The 20,142-nt window shown below is 37.2% G+C and overlaps 1 protein-coding gene across 4 annotated transcripts in view; it reads right to left on the bottom strand.

Annotated features, from left to right (window-relative positions):
• Positions 1–3,684, bottom strand: part of LOC131063902 (uncharacterized) — a 210,947-nt gene extending 207,263 nt beyond the window's left edge. The window contains exon 1 of one of the 4 annotated variants that reach the window (XM_057997854.2): positions 3,372–3,684. In XM_057997854.2, the coding sequence (XP_057853837.2) occupies positions 3,372–3,587 (216 nt within the window). In that variant the 5' untranslated portion in view covers positions 3,588–3,684. The remainder of the gene's footprint in view (positions 1–3,371) is intronic. The other 3 variants (XM_057997855.2, XM_059218225.1, XM_059218226.1) reach the window with 3 other exon arrangements.
• Between the last annotated feature and the right edge of the window lie 16,458 nt (positions 3,685–20,142).

The following is a 20,142-nucleotide window of genomic DNA, read 5'->3' on the forward strand; positions in this document are numbered from 1 at the left end:
CTTTGACCATGGGTTATTTGTACTATCCACAAACTGTTGGTTGGATAGAGGTTGTGAATAAGTGCTCAAAAGGATATTTAGCAGTGTTTTGTGCAAATAAAATCAATGGTTTAAGTAATCATACTTTGCAAAATGGTGGAATGATACCAGTAACCATATGCCTTCCAAGATGACTCCACTGGTTTCCTTTAAGGGTACAGCCCACTAAGTCTTAAGGAATTCATTTGTACTAGCAGCATAGCAAAGCACCAACAGTTAAGAGCTATCTCAAAGAGTCTTATGAGATCATCTACATACTTAAGAAAATTTTGGAATGTGCTCACAATTGCACGAAGCTCCAAGCTGATTAACATTAAACACAGCAATAATTTGAAGGAGACTTGATCTGTGTATAGGACACCATACAAGCAAACATAATTGAAGTAGAGTGAGCAAAACTTCAAAATATCACGCAAGTTTTATGGACCATTTTAGATTAATAATAAAATCCACCCCATCAATTACTCATTAAAATTACAAATCAAGTGAGATCCACAATATTTTTCACATGTTTTGTCTCAAGAAGAAATTGGGTGCATGCATTCCTGTTCAAACTCAATTACCGGTCCTTGACAATGAAAGAAAGCCTGTGTTTTGAACCTTAAGGTATTCCCAAAACTTGTATAATAATTTGTGTTCTGGACAGATCAAACAAGTACTCGATGAAGTGGATTAGTTTACCATAGGACAAGGCATCTTGGGAGAATCAATATTTCATGGGCTCACATAAATCTCTTCCCATGCTTTGTCTCTTGCAGTAAACGTACATCAACCTATTAGCATCTATTGAATAGATGCCTGTGTGTTACCATATGACCCTTCTGTGCACTTGTGATATGTGTGTGTGTAAAGACTGATTACACTGGGAAATTATGATTAACTGGCAGATAAATCGTAAATACCAATGGCACCCAAAATATTCAAATGACTCGAATACAAAGACAGATTATAGCAACAAATTCCACGAGAGTGGAATGTAATACTGATGATTCCCAATAATTCCAGATGATAAAAATGAAAATGATTGATTGCAAATTGTATATCATACCCAACACATCCAAAAGACTGGTAAGCAAACACCAAATACATTAAAAGTTACAACCAAATTGAATGCAAAGAACTAAACCATACTACTGTAATTGGCTCTGTACATACCCAAATATTCAACTGACTGGAGCAGAATTGCAGATTACACCCATAAAAATTTCAAATGGCTGGAAGAGAAGGAATTAGAATATCCAAATTTTTCCAAGTGAGTGGAATACAAAAACTGATTAGTAGTTACAAATAATATCTTCAAAAGACATGAAGGGGAAATACTTCCAAATTCCAAACGACTGGAATATAGATACTGATGACTCACAAAATTTCCAAAACAACTCAAATGTAACCACTTATGAGTTATGAAACCTTAAAATTACAAATGGCCGTAAAGGAATGCCTGATAACACACAAAAATTCCAAATGACCCAAATAGAACAACTCTTTAGAATGAAAAAATTCAAATGATTGAACGACTGTGTATCCAAAATTTTCCTAATGATGATGTAACCAAACGACTGACATTCAAAATAACTGGAATACAAAGACAAATTAAATGATACAAAATCAAGTTTAATCAAGTGATTGTACACAAGTTGCCCCTAAAAATTATAAATGGCAAGTACTGATTACACCCACAGATTCCCAATGGCCGGAATGTGAAGACTGAATGCACCAAAAAGTTCCAAACGACTGGAATAAAAAGACTGGTTTGATGGCAAAAAAACTCAGCTGACTAAAACGAGTACTGGTTAGTCCCACATTTTTCAAATAACTGGAATAGAAAGACTGATTACCCCAATCAAAAAAAGGGATTAAATATTTTATAAGAAAAAACAAATTACAAGGAATGAATGAATGATTATACACAAAATTTGAAATAACTGGAACACAGACACTTTTAGAGCTACAAAATTACAAATAAGTGGAATAGAAAGCCTGAGTAGACCCAAAAGCATAAAATGACTGGAATACAAAGACTGAGTGCTCCCAAAAAAATCAACAGAGTCGAATAGAAATTGATCATATCCAAAATTTCAAATGATTGGAATGGAGAAACAGATAATCAATAAGAACAGAAATATTCGTTATATCCAAAATGTCAAATGCATTGAATACAAAAACCAGTTATACCCAAAAGTTTCAAGTGATTGAACTGCAAAGACTGATTTTAACAAAAGAAAAAAAATAGCCAAATGACCGAAACGCAAGGGCCATTTTCAGTCCGATGAAATTATTTAATAAAAAACGCGAAATGACTAGAACAGAAAGATTCAGTACACCCAAATGCTTACAATGACTGGAATACAAAGACTGAGTGCTACAAAAACAAATCAACTGGCTCGAACGATTACACACCCAAAAATAAATTAAAACGGAAATATTCATCATATCCAAAAACGTCAAATGAATTGAATGCAAAAACTGGTTATACCCAAAAATTTCAAATGATTGATCTACAGAGACTTTTATAACCAAAGAAAAATAAATTCAAATGATCAGAATAGAAGGGTCATTTAATCTCCAAAGAAATTATTTATTTCAAAAAGTGAAATGACTAGACCACAAAGATTCACTCTACAAAAAAAAAATCAAATGACAACAATGCTAACACTGATTGGACGGGAACGGAGATTGGTCATACCCAAATTTTTCAAATGAATAGAATTGAAAGACACATTGTGCTCCCAAAAAGCTTAAACTATACTAAATGACTAATAGGAATACATTGTACTCCGGAAAAAGATTAATATATATTATAAAGAATAACTGATTGTACCAAAAAATTCCCAAATGACTGCAAAGGCTGATTCCACCCGAAAAGATAGATTATACCCACAAGTTCCAAATGCATAGAACCCAAACGATGATTACACCCAAAGAATTTTTATCTCTTAAAGGCAAACGAAATGAAAAGACTGATTATATCCACAAATTCCAAATCATTGAAATGCAAAAGCTAATTATGCCCCAAACCACCAAATAAAATCAGTGAAAAGATTGACCATACCCAAAAATTCCAAAAGACTGCAATGCAAAGGCTGAATACACCCAAAAACTTAAAAAGAGTGGAATCAAAATAGGCATTATACTACAAAAATATTAACAACTGGACTGAAAACACTGATTCTATACCAAAAATCCAAACAAATGGAATGTTAATTATGCCCAAAATATCCTAATGACAGGAATGCAGAGACAGATAATACCTAATCAAAAAAGAACATGAGAAATAAAAACATAAAATTAAATGAAAACATAAAGTTAAATGAATGGATGAAATGACTTACCTTGAGGCGCTGGCAGAGAGTAAGAAAATCAATGGCTGAAGAAGGGGAGGGAACATCATCTTGAGAGGTTGTGCGGTCGCCTCCGTTCATTGCCTTACAAAATCCTGCTCTGGACAAGCTATTCTGAACTTTGTTGTGAAGACGGAAAGTTACTAGACCGTTGCAGGAGAAAAATGAAGAAGAGAAGGGTGTACTAAATACTCTATTCATCCTCATTCCCTCTCACCAAAGTATTTTTTTAATATGTGCGATCTTTGTGATGTTTAATGTTTGAATGCTTATACAACGTGACCTTTTAGAATATCCCACCAAATCAAAGGGTATCTATTGTTCTCCTCCTTTCATTGGACGATTTCAGCAAAAGACACAACTCTATCAATCTTCAAGGATTTGTATTCTATACCCAATAAAGTAGGCCTATTTTAGAGGTGTGCCTGTGATTATTATTATCAGTATAAATGTATTTATTTCAATAAGGTTTAGATATATCAATTTTGAGTACTTTATTTAGTTGAAGTCATAATTTAAGATACATTTTTAGAACTTTGAATTTGTAGAGAGATATATTTAAAATATTTATTTTAGTATCTAAAAAATGTTTGATTCAAAAAAGTTCACATAGCTATCTATCATTATAGACTGTGGAAATCTAATGTCTCAAATATTTATTTTAGTTTTTTAAGGTTTATATATATATATATGAAAATGAGTGTTCAATTTATGTAAAAAAAATTATTATATATTTTTTTTATTATAATATTTATGTTGTCATTCTTTGTCTTCATTGATGAAATTAAAATGGTTGGATTTGTTTTTTCTTCAAGATCCATACATTAAATGTAACAATACAAATACAACTTAAAACTGAAAAATCTTTGAAGGAAAGAAAAAATGGCTTGCAGCTAAAATCCTAACATCAAAAGCAGAGCAGTGAAAGATAAAGAAAGAAAGGATGGGGGAAGTGAGGACCTCGTCGATACGAAGGACAATCTAGAAATAGGTGAAAGCAGAACCCTACCATGGTGACCAGTGCAAATTTCATTCCATTAGGATTAAGAGTGATAGCAAAGACTAATCAAATGATAAAAAGGGGGATTCCCAAAAGAATGGAAGGAGATTGTGGAAGAGAAACAAAAAAAAATCTAGTTATAGGGAAAGATGGATCCCTAAGATTGGGAATGAAGGAGATAATTTGGCCTAATCCAACATCAGAAAAAAATGTTAATATCAAGGCAATTATCATCAATTCAAAAGAATTGAAGGCATCCACGGAGCTATTGAAGGAGTGTGCCTTTTTTTGCAAAATGGGTAGGGAAGTGGCTAGCTAGGATGGGAATTCGTAAATGGTGGTCAAATAATTGGGGTTTGGAGGTGAAAACCAAGTCACTTCATAATGGCTTCTTCTTGATTGAATGTGAATTGACAAAGCTAAAAGAAGCAATTTTACCCAACGGCCCATTAATGATGGATAGAATAGGGTTTTGTATGAAAGAATAGACTCCCAATTTTAACTCATTAACACAAGAAATGACAAACCATCCATGTGGATAAGACTTTATAATTTTCCTTACAAGTAGTGAAATATAAAATCACTCAAAGTGATTGGGGATGATGTGGGACTTTTATCAAAGCATAAGAAAAAAATTTCAATGGAAAATTTGGAATATATGTCAAAATATGTGTTGAAATGAACCTTAATTCGACCCACTCCAGAAAGAGCTATAAATTATAAATCCAACTGGAAGAAGGACGCAGGAGGTAGAATTGGACAGCCCTCCAATTGTATGCAAGATATATTTATGTAGAGGACATTTAGTGGCAAATTCTACCAAATATGTGACAACTCTTCTAGTAGAAGAGAAAAAAACAAAGATGGGGGACCAAAAGGAACTAACAATTGAGGCTCTAAGGGTCTCCTTGGAAAAAAAAATTAAACCAAAGCAAAGAACATGATGCAGGAGGAGGCAATCTCGATCAATGCAACCAAAAAAGGTATAGACAATTATAAAATAGATGAAGATGCCTCAAATCTGGAAGTGACTTATGATCTATTAGGCATAACAAACAAGAATGGGCTCAAGACAAAAAAAAATAGAACCAACTTGGTCCCAAACAATCTAATACAAGAAAGTGCACCTAGTTAACTTAGTTTCTAGATGGCCCTCAAAAATTGGAGAATGGGAAGAAAACCTCCCACATGTGGCTCTTGAAAAAGAAGTAGAAGTAGAGGTCTCCAAAAAAAAAACCCTTAGGAAGACAAAAAAAAAACTAGAACCAACTAGCAATCCAATATTATTATCTAGTAAATCAAAATAACCTAGAGTATTGGTTGTTATAAATCAAATAGAGTTTCTATTCTATGAATTTATTGTGCAATTAATTTCTAGCTGGGTTATAAGAAATTAGCATGGTATCAAAGCTCTATGTTAGGAATTGCATGTAGAAAATATCAAGTATATGCAGATAAATATTAAATACAAGAATGAAAAACATAGAAATAATAACAACGAAGAGACAATATTTAATGTGGTTCACCCAATCTCGAGCTACATCCACCAAATAGGGAGTCCAATATATTTTTTTTTCAATAAGTAAATACTTGCAGAGGGGCAACACCCTTGTATTAAAAAAGAATGAGAATATAAGGCCTGATTCAATAAGAGCGGTAGGGGGAAAGAATCAGGAAGAAAAATCCCTACCATAGCCCTAATCCATGAAAAAGAGAAATCTACATAGGGCTGGATGAGGGCAATAAAATGTCGACATCTTAAAGACCTCTTGAAGACACAGAGGTCATAAGACAAAAACAAACAATCTCAAAAGGCAGAGAGACTGGAGGTCTTAGAGTCAACTGAAGTCACAAAGAGTCATCGGAAGCATCTTCCACGAGTGCATTGGCTGCATTTAAGACAATGGGACATTCAGGGCCACAATTCAAATGAGTTGTTGATTCTGCCTTCTCTTTAGGGAGTCGGTAGTCGTTTGGATACCACTCTTCACCCAGCCCAAATCCCCAGTCGTTTCCATCCACCAGATCACTATTCTCAAGGATCCCGAGGTCATCAGTCACCCTTAAATCTTCACCACAGAGAAAAAATACCCTCCAATTCGACGTGAAACCGCTTTGTATACCAGCCCCTTTCAAAAGGAACTCAATGTTCCTAGAGATGACGGGCCAAGTTGCTTGGAAGGATGCAAAATCCAGAGAATTAACAATCATGAGCTTTTTTACCTCTGCTTCGTTGCTAAGTGACATGTAGTAGTTTCGGGGAAGCGAAATTCTAAAATTGGCATCAATATTGTCCAATAAAGCATCTATTTCTCCCAACAGGTGGTGTTTAAACATCATCTGGGTTAGCAGTTTTGCTTGCTGCTTACTAGTCCCCATGTAGATTAATATTGCAAGAAAAGAGGTTGGAATATCAGCATTGGCTCTGTACCTGTGGTAAGCCATAAGAAATTCCTTTCCCAAGATCCTCTTTAAGTTGTGGAGAATGAGAGGATGTCGAGAGAAAAGGACCTCTTGAAGACACCTATTCGTGATTTCGCCCAGGAAAGCCATCTGTCGACAAGTAGCTTCGAGGAGGATTGGAGTCTCCATTCCGAGATGCCAAGAGGAAAGAAAATTATGGTGGAAAGCAGGGTTATTCCTTTATTAAATAGCAAGGAGACGAACCCGAGAATAAGACATCCTACATCTAGGTCTCCAATAAATGCCCACATGCGTGAGCATCCGGTATCCGACTAACCATCTGCTCCAAACCTCCTCAACTTGATGTCGACCGACTTTAAGCATCAAGTGATCTTAAACAAATCTTGAAGGATACAATCATAACTGGATACTCAAGTACTTGTATTCAATAGCCACGAGTCAAAAGCTGGCACTAATCAATAGTATTGGCAATGTGTCACATCACGATGATAAGAGGAGACCTTAACCAGTTAACAAGGCAACCAGTCGATCTTTCCACAGAACCAAGACTGAAAGGTGGAGAGTGGGAGTCGCGGATTATCGGTGAACAAAGCATCGGGTTTCTCCACAGTCAGAGGGAGCAGATAAAAACAGAGAGCGCACACCTATCAGGAGACCCACTAGTACGTGCCATATTTCATAGGGCCCCACCTGAGTGAGGAGAGCATGTCAATCAGCCCAACTGAAAAACAACATTAGTGGATCTTTAGGGGGGTCATTGATGGTTATAGTCGCTTTAGAAAGTCTATCGGCTTCACCATTACCTTCTCTATAGATATGACTAACTCAAAACTCGTCAAAGGAAGCTAGCAGCACCAGGATCGGTTGAAGCCACTGGTTAAGGCACCAACAAGGGGTGCTAGAGCAGCAGATCACATTAATGACATTTAATGAGTCACCCTCTAAGTGAATTTTCTGCACCCCAAGCTCCTTTCCTAGCTGAAGACCTCTAAATGCCGCTCTGAATTCTGCTTCATTATTAGTAGCCACTCCAATATTTTCAGAGATTTATTTTATACAGAGACCATCAAAGTCCCCCAGAATGCAACCAATACCACTTTGGCCCGGATTGCCTGTAGAAGCACCATCAAAGTTTACCTTGCTCCACCCGACCGGTGGTGCATCCAAAATCACCCCCACTCTTGGATTGGTCTGATCCACTAGAGATCCCAGACCAAAAATCGAAGGGATGATTAGATTTGGAAGAGCCATCTTAATCTTACAATCCCAGTTCGTGAACAAAATTTTCTTAAGTGTTTTGGATTGGGCCGCCACATTCAGAAGCTCAGTCAGGTGGTTCTCAATTTTTGCACAAAGAGACTGAGGGCCCATATCTTTGCCCTGGAAGATTCAGCGGTTCCTTTCTTTCCAAATTTCCCAAATTAGAAGTGATGGGAGGATGAAGAGCAAATCAGAAAAAACTACCTTTCCTACCGATTTGGGTCATTGCAAAAACCAATTATCCAGCCCTACTGGGAAGGGGCTGAATAATCTCAGTTTTTCCATGAAATACCACCAACAATGACTGGAGAATTTGCAATGGAGAAGAAGATGATCGACAGTCTCTTCCTGATCTAGACATAATGGACATCTACTGGGTCCATTGATACCTATTGAATGTAGCCTTTCTTGGGTTAAGATTTTCCTCTGGCAGGCCAACCAGGCAAAGGAACCCGCTTTGGGGAGGAGGTGTTGATGCCAAAATAGATTAATAGGCCAGTCTTTTTTGTCTATAGCCGCTTCTTTTAGCTTGTAGCCAAAGCATACCTTGTATTTTCCATCTAAGGAGCCACACCACCTAATAATATCCTTATCAAGGGAAGGGAAAATAGACCTTTTGTTAAGAATATCAATAAATAAGTCCTTCTGAGATTGATCCAAGTTCAACTCATCCAAGGAGTTCCATTTCCATTTAGAAATACCATTTTCTAGGATCGGATAACCATAATCACAGATATTATGCCCCAGAGGTGACAGGTTACCTCCATAACAGGATGTAGAGAGGGGATGTGACATAGAGCAGCTTCACCCAACCAAGAATCAAACCAGAAGGAAGCATCCCTGCCATTCCTGACCTCCCAGGTAACTTGATTGCTTATGATATCCCTATTGTCCAAAATGAAATTCTAGATAGTTGAACCCCTGGGAGGGTTGTTGATAGTCAGAATCCGCTTAGGTTCTAGGGAGTCCAGATATTTATGTTTTAGGAGCGTTGCCCATTTTTGCTTCCCACCGCTACATATTTCCCAAACCAATTTAGCACCCATTGCTAAATTCATAATTGATATTTGGTGAATACTAGCACCACCTACCATTTTTGGTTGACAAATCTTTTTCCAAGCTATCAGGGGAAATTTACCTTTATCATCTGACCCATTCCAAAGGAAATTTCTCATTAGAGAAATCATTTCTTCTTCAACTGCCACCGGTAATTGTAGGCATGCCATAGAAAAAACCGGTAGCGCTAAGAGGACCGACTTTATCGTAGTGAGTTTCCCAGCAGAAGATAACCACTTGCCTTTCCAAATTGCAAGCTTGGATTTGCACTTATCAATGAGGTGCTTCCAGTAGTTAGCTCTATTGCTACCAATGAAGAGCGGGGTACCAAGAAATTTCCCAGGGAAATTAGCAACTCTGAGATTGAGAATCCTCAATAATACTGTTTGCAAGTTGAGCGAAGTGTTGATGAAAAACACTTCAAATTTGTGCTAGATGATTTTCTATCCAGAAGCCAAATAGTAGTCATCAAGGCAAGTTTTGATTGATCTTGTTTCCTGCCTACAGGCCAATCCAAATAGAATGGTGTCATCAACAAACTGAAGATGAGTCATTTTTTCAACCCCTGTTGCCACATTAACTCCTAGCCAACAACCATTTTGTTGGAGAGCTCTTATGGATCGACCTAAGGCTTCAACCATTATGATAAACAGAAAGGGTGATAATGGATCACCTTGTTTAATAGCTCTTGTTGAAGAGAAGAAACCGTGGGATGAACCATTAACCAGAACCGAGAATTTGGGGGAAGAGAGACAACTTGTGACCCAAGTGAGCCATTCCTTGCAGAAACCAAATTTATTGAGAACATCAAATAAGAAATCCTTATCCACCATGTCATAAGCTTTCAGGATATCCAACTTTAAAATCATATAAGAGTCCTTGGTTTTCCTGGTTGTGTGGAGTGTTTCATGAGCAACAATGATGCCTTCTACAATGGATCTTCCAGGGGAAAACTTGCTTTGTTCCTCTGATATGATGTGCGTGAGGAGGGGATTCAATCTGTTAGCTATGATCTTTATTACAATTTTATATACAGTATTGCATAGAGCGATAGGCCTGAAGTCACTCATTTGTTGTGGGTTTTGCTTCTTCGGGATTCGAGCCAAAAAGGTGTGATTGATGGCCCCTAACATAGTCATCTTCTTTCTTGATTCTTCTACAACAAGGTGTAAATCTTGAGCAATGATATCCCAGTAATGATGGAAGAATGCAACAGGGAAGCCATCCAGACTCAACTGGAAGGTGGTTTTCCTTACTTCATCAATAGAAATGGGTGTATAAAGAGCTATATTTTTATTAGCAAAAATGATGGATGGGATTGAGTTCAGAATTCTGGCTCTTGCTTCATGATCGACCTGACGGTCACCATTTAGTAGAGAGTCAAAGAAACTTACAGCTTCCTGTGCAATGCCCTCGTAATTCCTAACAGTGACACCATCTGATCTCATAATCTCCGATATTTTGTTTCTATTACGACTGACAATGGCCAACCGGTGGAAGAATTTGGTGTTTTTATCTCCTTCCTTTAACCATAACTCCCTTGATTTTTGTTGCCAATGGATTTCTTCACATCTAAGGATTTCATTTAAATCAGATTTGAGAGAATTTTCTTTGATGAGTGGCTCCTCAGTTACTCCTGAATTCGTAATAGAGTTGGTTAAATCTGCAAGTTCTGCCATAATTCTTAATTTCTCCATATGAATATGCCTGAAGTGGTTATTATTCCATTCCTTGATCTTAACCTTAATATACTTGAGTTTTTTATTGAGAACGAGAAGTCTCGAATGATTCCTAAATACCGGCTCATTCCACCAAGCTGCTATTAGATCATGTAGTTCAATCACTCTGAGCCACATTTTCTCAAATCGGAACGGAGTACCTCCCTCCGCTTGAGCCAAGGCGACCTCCAGACAGATCAGATAGTGATCTAATCTGGTGAGTGATAAAATCGATGATTCTAAGGCTAGATTTTGGCCCAGCCAATCTCCAGAAACAAGGAACCGGTCAAGCCGTTCAGCAATATTAGAGAAGCCCAATCTTCGATTCGTCCATGTGAAAAATTCCATTTTTTGGAACAATGTCTAAGAGACGATTCTTCTCAACAAAGTCCAAGAAGTCTTTTTGGGATGTACCAGTCCTCTGAATACCCCCACTTTTCTCAGTGTCAGAAAGGATTGCATTAAAATCCCTAGCTACCACACAACTACTATCGGTAATATTATTTATCTTAAAGGATAGGAGATCCTGGAGAGCCCGCTTATCACCAACAGAAGAAGGTCCATACACATTGAAGAGATTGAAGTTCTCATTTCGTCCAAGAGTAGTGACCAAGCAATGTTGCCAATACTTATCTTCTCCCACAAGTGAGATCTTAACATTCATGGGGTTCCAAATAATTCCCAAGCCACCAGACCCTCCATCCGATTGCCTAAAAAATCCATTCCACTATTTCCAAACTCTCATTTTGGCCTCAATCTCAGCCTTGCTCCATTTAGTTTCCTGTAATAGCCAAATATCTCCTTTGGTGTCATCAATCTAGCGCTTAATCAAGCGCCATATTTTAGGGGCATTGGTTCCCCTAACGTTCCAAGATAAGAGTCTCATGGCTCCTAGGGAAGGGCAATTCCCTTCCCTAAATTAAGTTTGGTTTGACCATAGGCAGCACCAACTACTGCTAGCATGACTTTTTTGGACTTGCGCCCTCACACATCTTTTGGTTTAAAATTTGGTTTATCAATAATCAAATCTGATTTTCTAAAACCTTTTAAGGAACCCTCCATTATAAGCTCTAAGTCGGGTTCAAATTTTTCCTCCCTCTCCGAGGAGGAGGTTTCAATTTCACCATCTTCAAGTTCAATACCTATCGGAGAGTCAGTCTGCCCTCCCAGCACCCCTATAGTGTTATTCTCCATATCCTGAGAGGGTGGATTTTCATCTCTAGTTGCCGATTGAATTATAGGCACAAAGGGGGAGGGTGGAAGAGAGTCCGCAATCTTGGATTCAAAGTCTGCCTATAAGGATTTGGTCTTCTCCAGCAGTGTGAGAAGATCTTGTTGGCTCTCGATTTGACAAGAGGAGGGGGGGACTATGATCAAAGGGGTTGCCTTCATTAGCGTGACATTCTCCTTCTCAAGAGTATCATTGCAAAGGGCATCCCTGGAGTCATCGATAATGGGAGGTTTCAGTTGTAGTTTAACCTCAATAGGAGATTGCATATATGAATAATTTCATTGTATCGTAGCCGAGACATCACAGCTAATACCAGAGTGATCCAAGGAGAAGCATTTAGAACAAATGTGTAATTGATCTTCCCTGTCAATCTTTTGAATCCAGATCTTTCCAGCCCCAATAATTCTGACTTCATCAGGGATCTTGTTCACTTGATTTGTGCTAATACAAATTCTGAGAAAGCTTCCCCATAGTTTATCTTCCAAAATATCATCGGTCGATACAAAGGTACCAAGGTTTTTGCATATGTCCTTAATGACATCAATGTGCCAATAATCTGAGGGACAATTATACAGTCTTATCCATACCTTGCTATCCGATAAGACATATGTCTGGGGATTGAAATTGGGCTGCCAATCGATGATGTGAACTTCAATGCCATCTAGGATATACAGACCTTTGTTTTTAGCCTGCCATTGCTCTTTATTTTTCATAAATTCAATCATATAGAAATCATTCGGGAGAATATTAATTTTAATATCATTTCCCCACTGCGCTCTACACCAAGATTCAAAGCTGACCTTACTCCACTTTCCACCACCCCACTTGATAAAAAGGCAAGACTCAAGAAAATTTGACCGAGCATGATTAATTTTATTCTCATTCAGGAAGATAGTGGGTCTTGGGGTTTTACTTACCAGATTATGAAAACGGGGCCACTAAAAGAGGGAGCCTGCTCTCTGAAAGTTTGGGCGTCTTTCCTAATTCGATTAAGGGTTCTGATTAATTGGACGGTAGTTATATCTCCAAAACCTTGCTTGATCCGCCTTATAATTTCCTTGCCTAAAGCACCCATTCCATTTTGGGAAATTACCTTGATCAATCCGAGGAGCCAAAAAAGAGTCGGTATGAGGGATATTTCTCTCGAGCGACGCATTGGAGGTGTTAGGTTTAGGTGGTGGATTCCAGTCTCTGGGGCCCTCGGATACAGGATGGTTAGCCTTGCGAAACCACCCATTGTTGTTCCAATTGAAACCATTCGCCTTCCACTGTGCAGGTCAATAGGGCACAGATTACCACTTGAATAGGGATTTCCATGGTTTAACTGCATATTGGAATGTTTGAAGCCCTGAAACCTATCTATAACCCCCTCTTTGTTCGGTTCTAGGACTGCTTGCATTCGACCAATCTCAATGGGGAAAGCAATGTCCGCTTCATCGCTCCAGGAGCTAACCTTCGTGGACTGGGAGCCAAAGTACCTCGGATTGGTGACCCTGTTATGTTCGCCAACGCCGCTCCTACTACCGTCCAGAGCTGCCATTTAGCTCCAATTCCCAAGCATATCAATAATTATGGGAGTCCAATATTATTATCTAATAAATCAAAATTGATTACAACTAGCAATCCCCTTTGCAACTCAATACGGCTGCAAAATGCTACAAAATTCTCTATTAAAAACCCTAACCCTTAGCCTTTTATCAAGACTTATGTTGGTTACAAAATTAGGGTTACAACATGTCAGCCAATAGAAAAATAACACTTGATGCCTTTATAAAACAATACAAGTATTTTTGGCCTCGCGGGGCGTTGCCCCTCAACCTCGCCCTATATCACGATAGGGAGCACGTCGAGGGTGTTGTTCCTGGACCCCGCAAGGGGCACTACCCCTTGACCCCATCTCGGGGGCACTGCCTCAAAACCCCCATCAAAAAATCTGGGGGGAAACCACATCGATAGAAGTAGGGAAAATTTAACCTTCGAGTTTGACTAGGCTCCATATAACGACAATCTCCCACTTGGAGACTGCTCATAACATCGCTGACCTTGTAGCTCTCACTGGAATGAAACACCATGGACTCTGTTATTCTATTTTTATTGTTTTTCAGTCTTGAAGACCAATCGAAGCTAAAGAGGAGCCCAACTTCTCCCTTGTCACTGCCTTTGTAGACATATCCGCTAGATTTTCATCTGTATGTATCTTTTCCAGCCTTGATGGTCCATCATCCAACACTGACCAAATGAAGTGATACCTCAACTATATGTATTTTGTCTTTGAATGCAAGGCATAATTCTTTGCAAGATGGATGGCACTCTAACTATTAGTAAACAAATAACTGTTAGCCTGTCGTTTGCCCAATTCTTCCATGAAAGATTGCAGCCATATCATCTCTTTACTTCTCATCCTTGAGAAAACTAACTCTCTTTTGTTTTCCATACACACAACTTTCGTAAAATTCTATATTAATGCATTTTAGACCTGGTAAAACTCTTTTAGAATGAAGTACCTTCATACCTTTTTCACTTATATGCCCAAGTCTGTTGTGCCATAGTGTTGTCTCAGAATCTACAACAATTGTTTTAGTTTCTTCTTGCGAACCTGCAACAACTGTTCTTGAATGTGTTTGGGTTTTCTCTACAACAACTAAAGTAGAAGGAACCATATGACTTGTACAAAGATATAGCATGCCTACTTTCACACCTTTTGGTACTATCAATGCACCCTTTTAAACCTTCCATTTTAATCATTAAAAGTAACTATGCAACCTTCATCACCTAGTTATGAATCCTTTAGGAAACGCTGGGAGGGCCTTATTCTCCCCACATTTGTTGGTTTGGGGGAGAATCACAGTGCGATGGCTAGGAAGTAGTGTGTTTGGGCTCCTCCTCCACCAGGATGGCACAATATTAACTTTGATGGTGCCTCTCGGGGCAACCCAGGCACAATAGATATAGGTTGTGTCATTCATTCTTGGGATGGGACAGAGGTGGTTGCTTTTGCTAAGACTTTAGGGGTAGCTACTAACAATGTAGCAGAAGCTAATGTAGTAATAGAGGCCCTATTTTTTGGAAACCAATAACACTGAGAGGGGGGGTGAATCAGTGTTATACCATAATAGAATATTTTAGCTTTAACAAAACATTTATACACCAACTGGTATATCGGTATAAACAAAATTGAACAAAGTAATGCAACCAATAAGCCAAACACATAAATGAGAAACATAACACACAGATTTATACGTGGAAAAACTCAATAAGGAAAAACCACAGTGGGATTTGTGACCCACAATATCAATTTACTGGCCATATAAAGAGATATTACAATATATGATGGGCCTGCACTTGCAGGAAGGCTTATAGCCTAGAGCACACTGCTCATCACAATAGGAGCCTCACTAACTACATAACAATCCAGACAACAATCTAGAGAAGTATGAATTGCTTAGTATAGCATCTCCAATGCCAGAATACAGTTCTGGTTTAAACTTTGTCTGTTCCGGTTAAAACCCTAAACCTCAGTATCGAAATAACCCTTACAATGAATTCCTCACATACATAGTCTCTCTGATATATTTCACATTATATTACATCCATATATCCATTCTACATGTTTATCCCTATTTTTTCTTACAAAATGATCTAATCAATCTCCCTTATATACCCTATACAAATGTATGCCTTATGTCGGCTTACAAGGATATATACAATATCATTTTACATGTTGGCCATATAACATAAGCATTAAAACAAGTTGTCGATGTCGGATCGAAGATGTATCGGCCTCCAATACCGATGACCAAAGAAATCTTCTATCCTACTGGTGTCGGCATCGGTGTAGAGTCTGTGAAATGCCTGTCGGTACACCATATGAAGTCAGAACCCAAAATCATGTTGCCATCAATGACAACATAATGAAACCAACCAATAGAATGTCAATTGCCAACACTATTGCTATGTCAAAAGATAGGCATTCAAAAACTTGAAATTGAAGGGGATTCTACGATTATTATAAATTCCTTAAGATCAAGTAAGTCCTTCAATTGGAAAATTAACAATTTAATTACAAGGTGTAGGGATCTCTTGTCCTATTTTAGTTATGCCATCATCAATCACGTATACAGGGAAGGTAACATAAGAGTAGATGAACTAGCCAATGAGGGAGCTGATGGTAGAGAGTTTGAGAGTTGAGGCATAGGATAGCGACCTTGCTTGTTTAGCCACATCTACCTAGTATAATTTTTATATATTTAAATCCTAACATATGAATTTTTATATGTATAAATATAAATATAAATATATAGATCTATATTTATACATCTTTATATTAGTATTTTTGTTCTTATGTATTTATACATCGTTATACAATCTCCTTTTTTATGCATTTACTTATACATACATACATACATACATACATACATACATACATACATACATACATACATATATATTCATATATTCATATAAATATTTATACCTATTTTATTTTTATTTTTTAAGGTAAGTGATATCAATTATGGGGATAGCGCCCTCTATTAAAATGCTAAAAATTACATTAAGTGCCATCAGCCACATATGACAAAAGGTGGGTGAATCGCTCATCTATACTATCATAGGACCTGACATTACGATTGCTAACAACACCAACCTTAGAGACAAAGACTAGAGTAGATGACCTAAATGACTAACATGTATAGAGACAGGGCAGTGACCAAGTGCAGAACAATTATTCACCTCGAATAGCTTGGAGAATCAGTGTTGCATATTATCCAAGGCTAATAACATTTGGAGTAGAGGCAACAGGGAACCACCAATCGTCGGAGTTAGTAACGCGTCTGAAAGGATCTATGTTCCCATTCAAGACCAGACACCTAAATATCTCCCAGACGTTTTCTATGAAGGTCTGCATTCGCTCCCTTTCTTCCACCTTCTCCAATTTTCTTTGGGTTGTGTTGCCCTGGTTGCTATTCTTAGAATCCGACCCATCTGCCACCTCATCCTCTTCAAAGTTGTTTTCATCCTCACTAGAATTAGAAGGCAAATAGTACTCTGGTTGGAAATACGTTTTCAGTATGCTGACCTTTGTGTTTTCATCCAAGCTGAGAATGCCATTGGCAATAATATTTTCCACAGATGGATTAAGAAAGTTGCACAATAGCTCAATAGACCGCTCCCTTGAGTCGATGATATCAACTATGGGAAGCACCACCACTTCATAAACTAGTGCATCGCACTAGTGCATGTCGAAATTAAGAGTGATCCCCATCAGCCCCTGGATTGCCTCATACACATACTCCTCTATTATGAATAGACTTCTGATTTGGGCACCCACATGCCTTTCACAATTCACACAGTTAATCTCTCCAAAGTGAGCCATTTTCCAAGTTCATCAATACTGGTGGCATCCAACTGTGAGGCATTTCTTTATAGAGATGGATGTCTTTGGAAGTTTCTTTTTCAAAATCCAAAAAATATTTATACCTATTTATATTTTGTATATCTTAATAATTTTTTTTTCTTACATTCTCCTTGGCCTCTAGGTGTCTAGGGCCTTTTATTTTAAAGGCTCTTTTGAGCCACAATTTTCATTAAGGGCATTCTCTCTTATCTTGACTCTATATTTAGTCCTAAGGATTAGATCAAATTGCCCACACATGCTATTTATGTCAGGTTATCATTTCTTCATATGGTTATGTGCGATGTGAGACCATTGATAGCATGTTCAGTTGGTGGTAATTATTTCTAAGTATGTTGGTACCTTGGATCTTGTGTTAAGTACCTCGTTATAACACACAAAAATGATGTAATAAATAATCTCAGTTCAGATGAATTATCTCTAATTCATGACATGATGTGCCATCCTTTTTTTATAGCATATATGGCTATATAGCCTGGGTTCTTCACTCATTTCATCATATGCAGGGTTTAGTTTTGATAGGTAGTTCAGTGGTACCCAAAATAAACACAAACCTTAAGCTCAAAGGCTCGAAAAGACAAATGGCTATGTCTGGCGAGGTTAAGGCAACTCGATTGAAAGATATTGTGAAATCTCCCCATGATTTGGTTATCAATGCCATATTACAAATCCCCTGGAGGATTTTATTTACAATGAGCACAGGACCAAAGTAAATTTACATATTTCTTCCATGTTTCTAGCAAAAGTGTTTCATTTTGAGCCAAATAGTGAGAATATTAGGCAACTTTGCTTGAAGGTGTTTAAGTGCAGTATTTTGGGAGTATTAGATAGAGTGATGGTAAATTTCACCAGCAACCTTTTGGCCCCTAAACCTAGGCATTATGACATCCTTATGTGGAACAATTGACAGGTCCCCCAATTCCCAATTCTGTCTATCAAGGACCCAGCAAAATTCTCAAACAAGCGCCCAATTATACAAAGGAATGCAAATTTTCTTATGTGGTGGTTTCATGTGAAATCGCCTCCTTATAAGCACTGGTAGGTTGTCTATCTGAGGGATGAAGGTTTGAACATATAATTGGCAAAAGGAATCGTAGCGGAGGCGCCAAACCTGGAGAATCCAGTCTATCTAAAGGCTCCGACTTCAGATTCTGCAAGAAAGAAAGGAAAGGGGTTAGTTATTCTTAGTTAAGTTCATGTGAGTTGGGAATATAGTTATACTTCTTTCAGATTTGCAGTTAACTATAGCCTCTTCTGTTAAATCTTCAGACATAAGAATTTTGATTACACTTTCTAAGATACCTCGTTAAATAGTAGTATTCTACTGATGATTTTTCATATTTGGGGATTAAGAATAACTCTTTGGTGGATCCTAGTAGTTGTCTGTATGCATATATGTTGTTTGAAATTATCTCTCACATGGGATTTTGGCTTTTGATTATATATATACATATTTATATATATATGTACATATGCAAATATATGTATATGTATATATACATACATATATATGCTACTGGCTATGGTGGTACTATTGAAAGGGCTAGTGAAAGTAAGGAGCCTGGTGCAAAGCCTTAGCTGGTGCTACTTCTTCTTCTTTCGGTCCTGCCTTTCCTGCTTCTCCCACTGATTCTCAATCTCGATCTGCATCTGTCATTGCCTTTGCTAGGTCTTGGTCTCACTCAGATGTACCAAATTATCGACAAAAAGCTTTCAAGGGTGGCATCCTTAAAGAAAGTCAAGTGCATAGAAAATACACACACACACACACACACATAAACACACACACACACACACACACACACACACACACACACACACACACACAGATCTATGTGTGTGTGTGTATATGTATGTGTGTGTATATATATATATATATATATGTATGTATGTATGTATGTATGTGTATATATATGTATGTATATATATATATATATGTATGTATGTGTGTGTATATATATATATACATACACACATACATACACATATATATGTATGTGTGTGTGTATACATACATATATATATGTATATATGTATGTATATGTATATATATATATATATATATATATACATACATATATACATATATATATGTATACATACATATATGTATATACATATATATACATACATATATGTATGTATATACATATATATACATACATATATGTATGTATGTGTGTGTATATATATATATATGTATGTATATATATATATATATGTATGTATGTATATATACACATACATACATATGTATACATATATATGTATACACATGTATACATATATATGTATACATATGTATGTATATATATATGTATGTATGTACGTACATATATATATGTACATATATGCATATGTACATATATGCATATGTACATATATGCATATGTACATATATGCATATGTACATATATGTATATGTACATATATGTATATGTACATATATATATATGTGTGTGTGTGTGTGTGTGTGTGTGTGTGTGTGTGTGTGTGTGTGTGTGTGTGTGTGTGTGTGTTGGCATTTTGATGATGTTTTGATTGTCATTGATGGACACACACTTTCTTGATGTATGAGTTATGCTCAATCGGTAATTGTTCCAACCGGTATTGTGTATTATTGAAAGTAGTCTTTAGACTATAGATATTTTGTAGAAGAT

Source organism: Cryptomeria japonica, chromosome 3 (assembly GCF_030272615.1).
Source record: "Cryptomeria japonica chromosome 3, Sugi_1.0, whole genome shotgun sequence".
NCBI classification, from domain to species: Eukaryota; Viridiplantae; Streptophyta; class Pinopsida; order Cupressales; family Cupressaceae; genus Cryptomeria; species Cryptomeria japonica.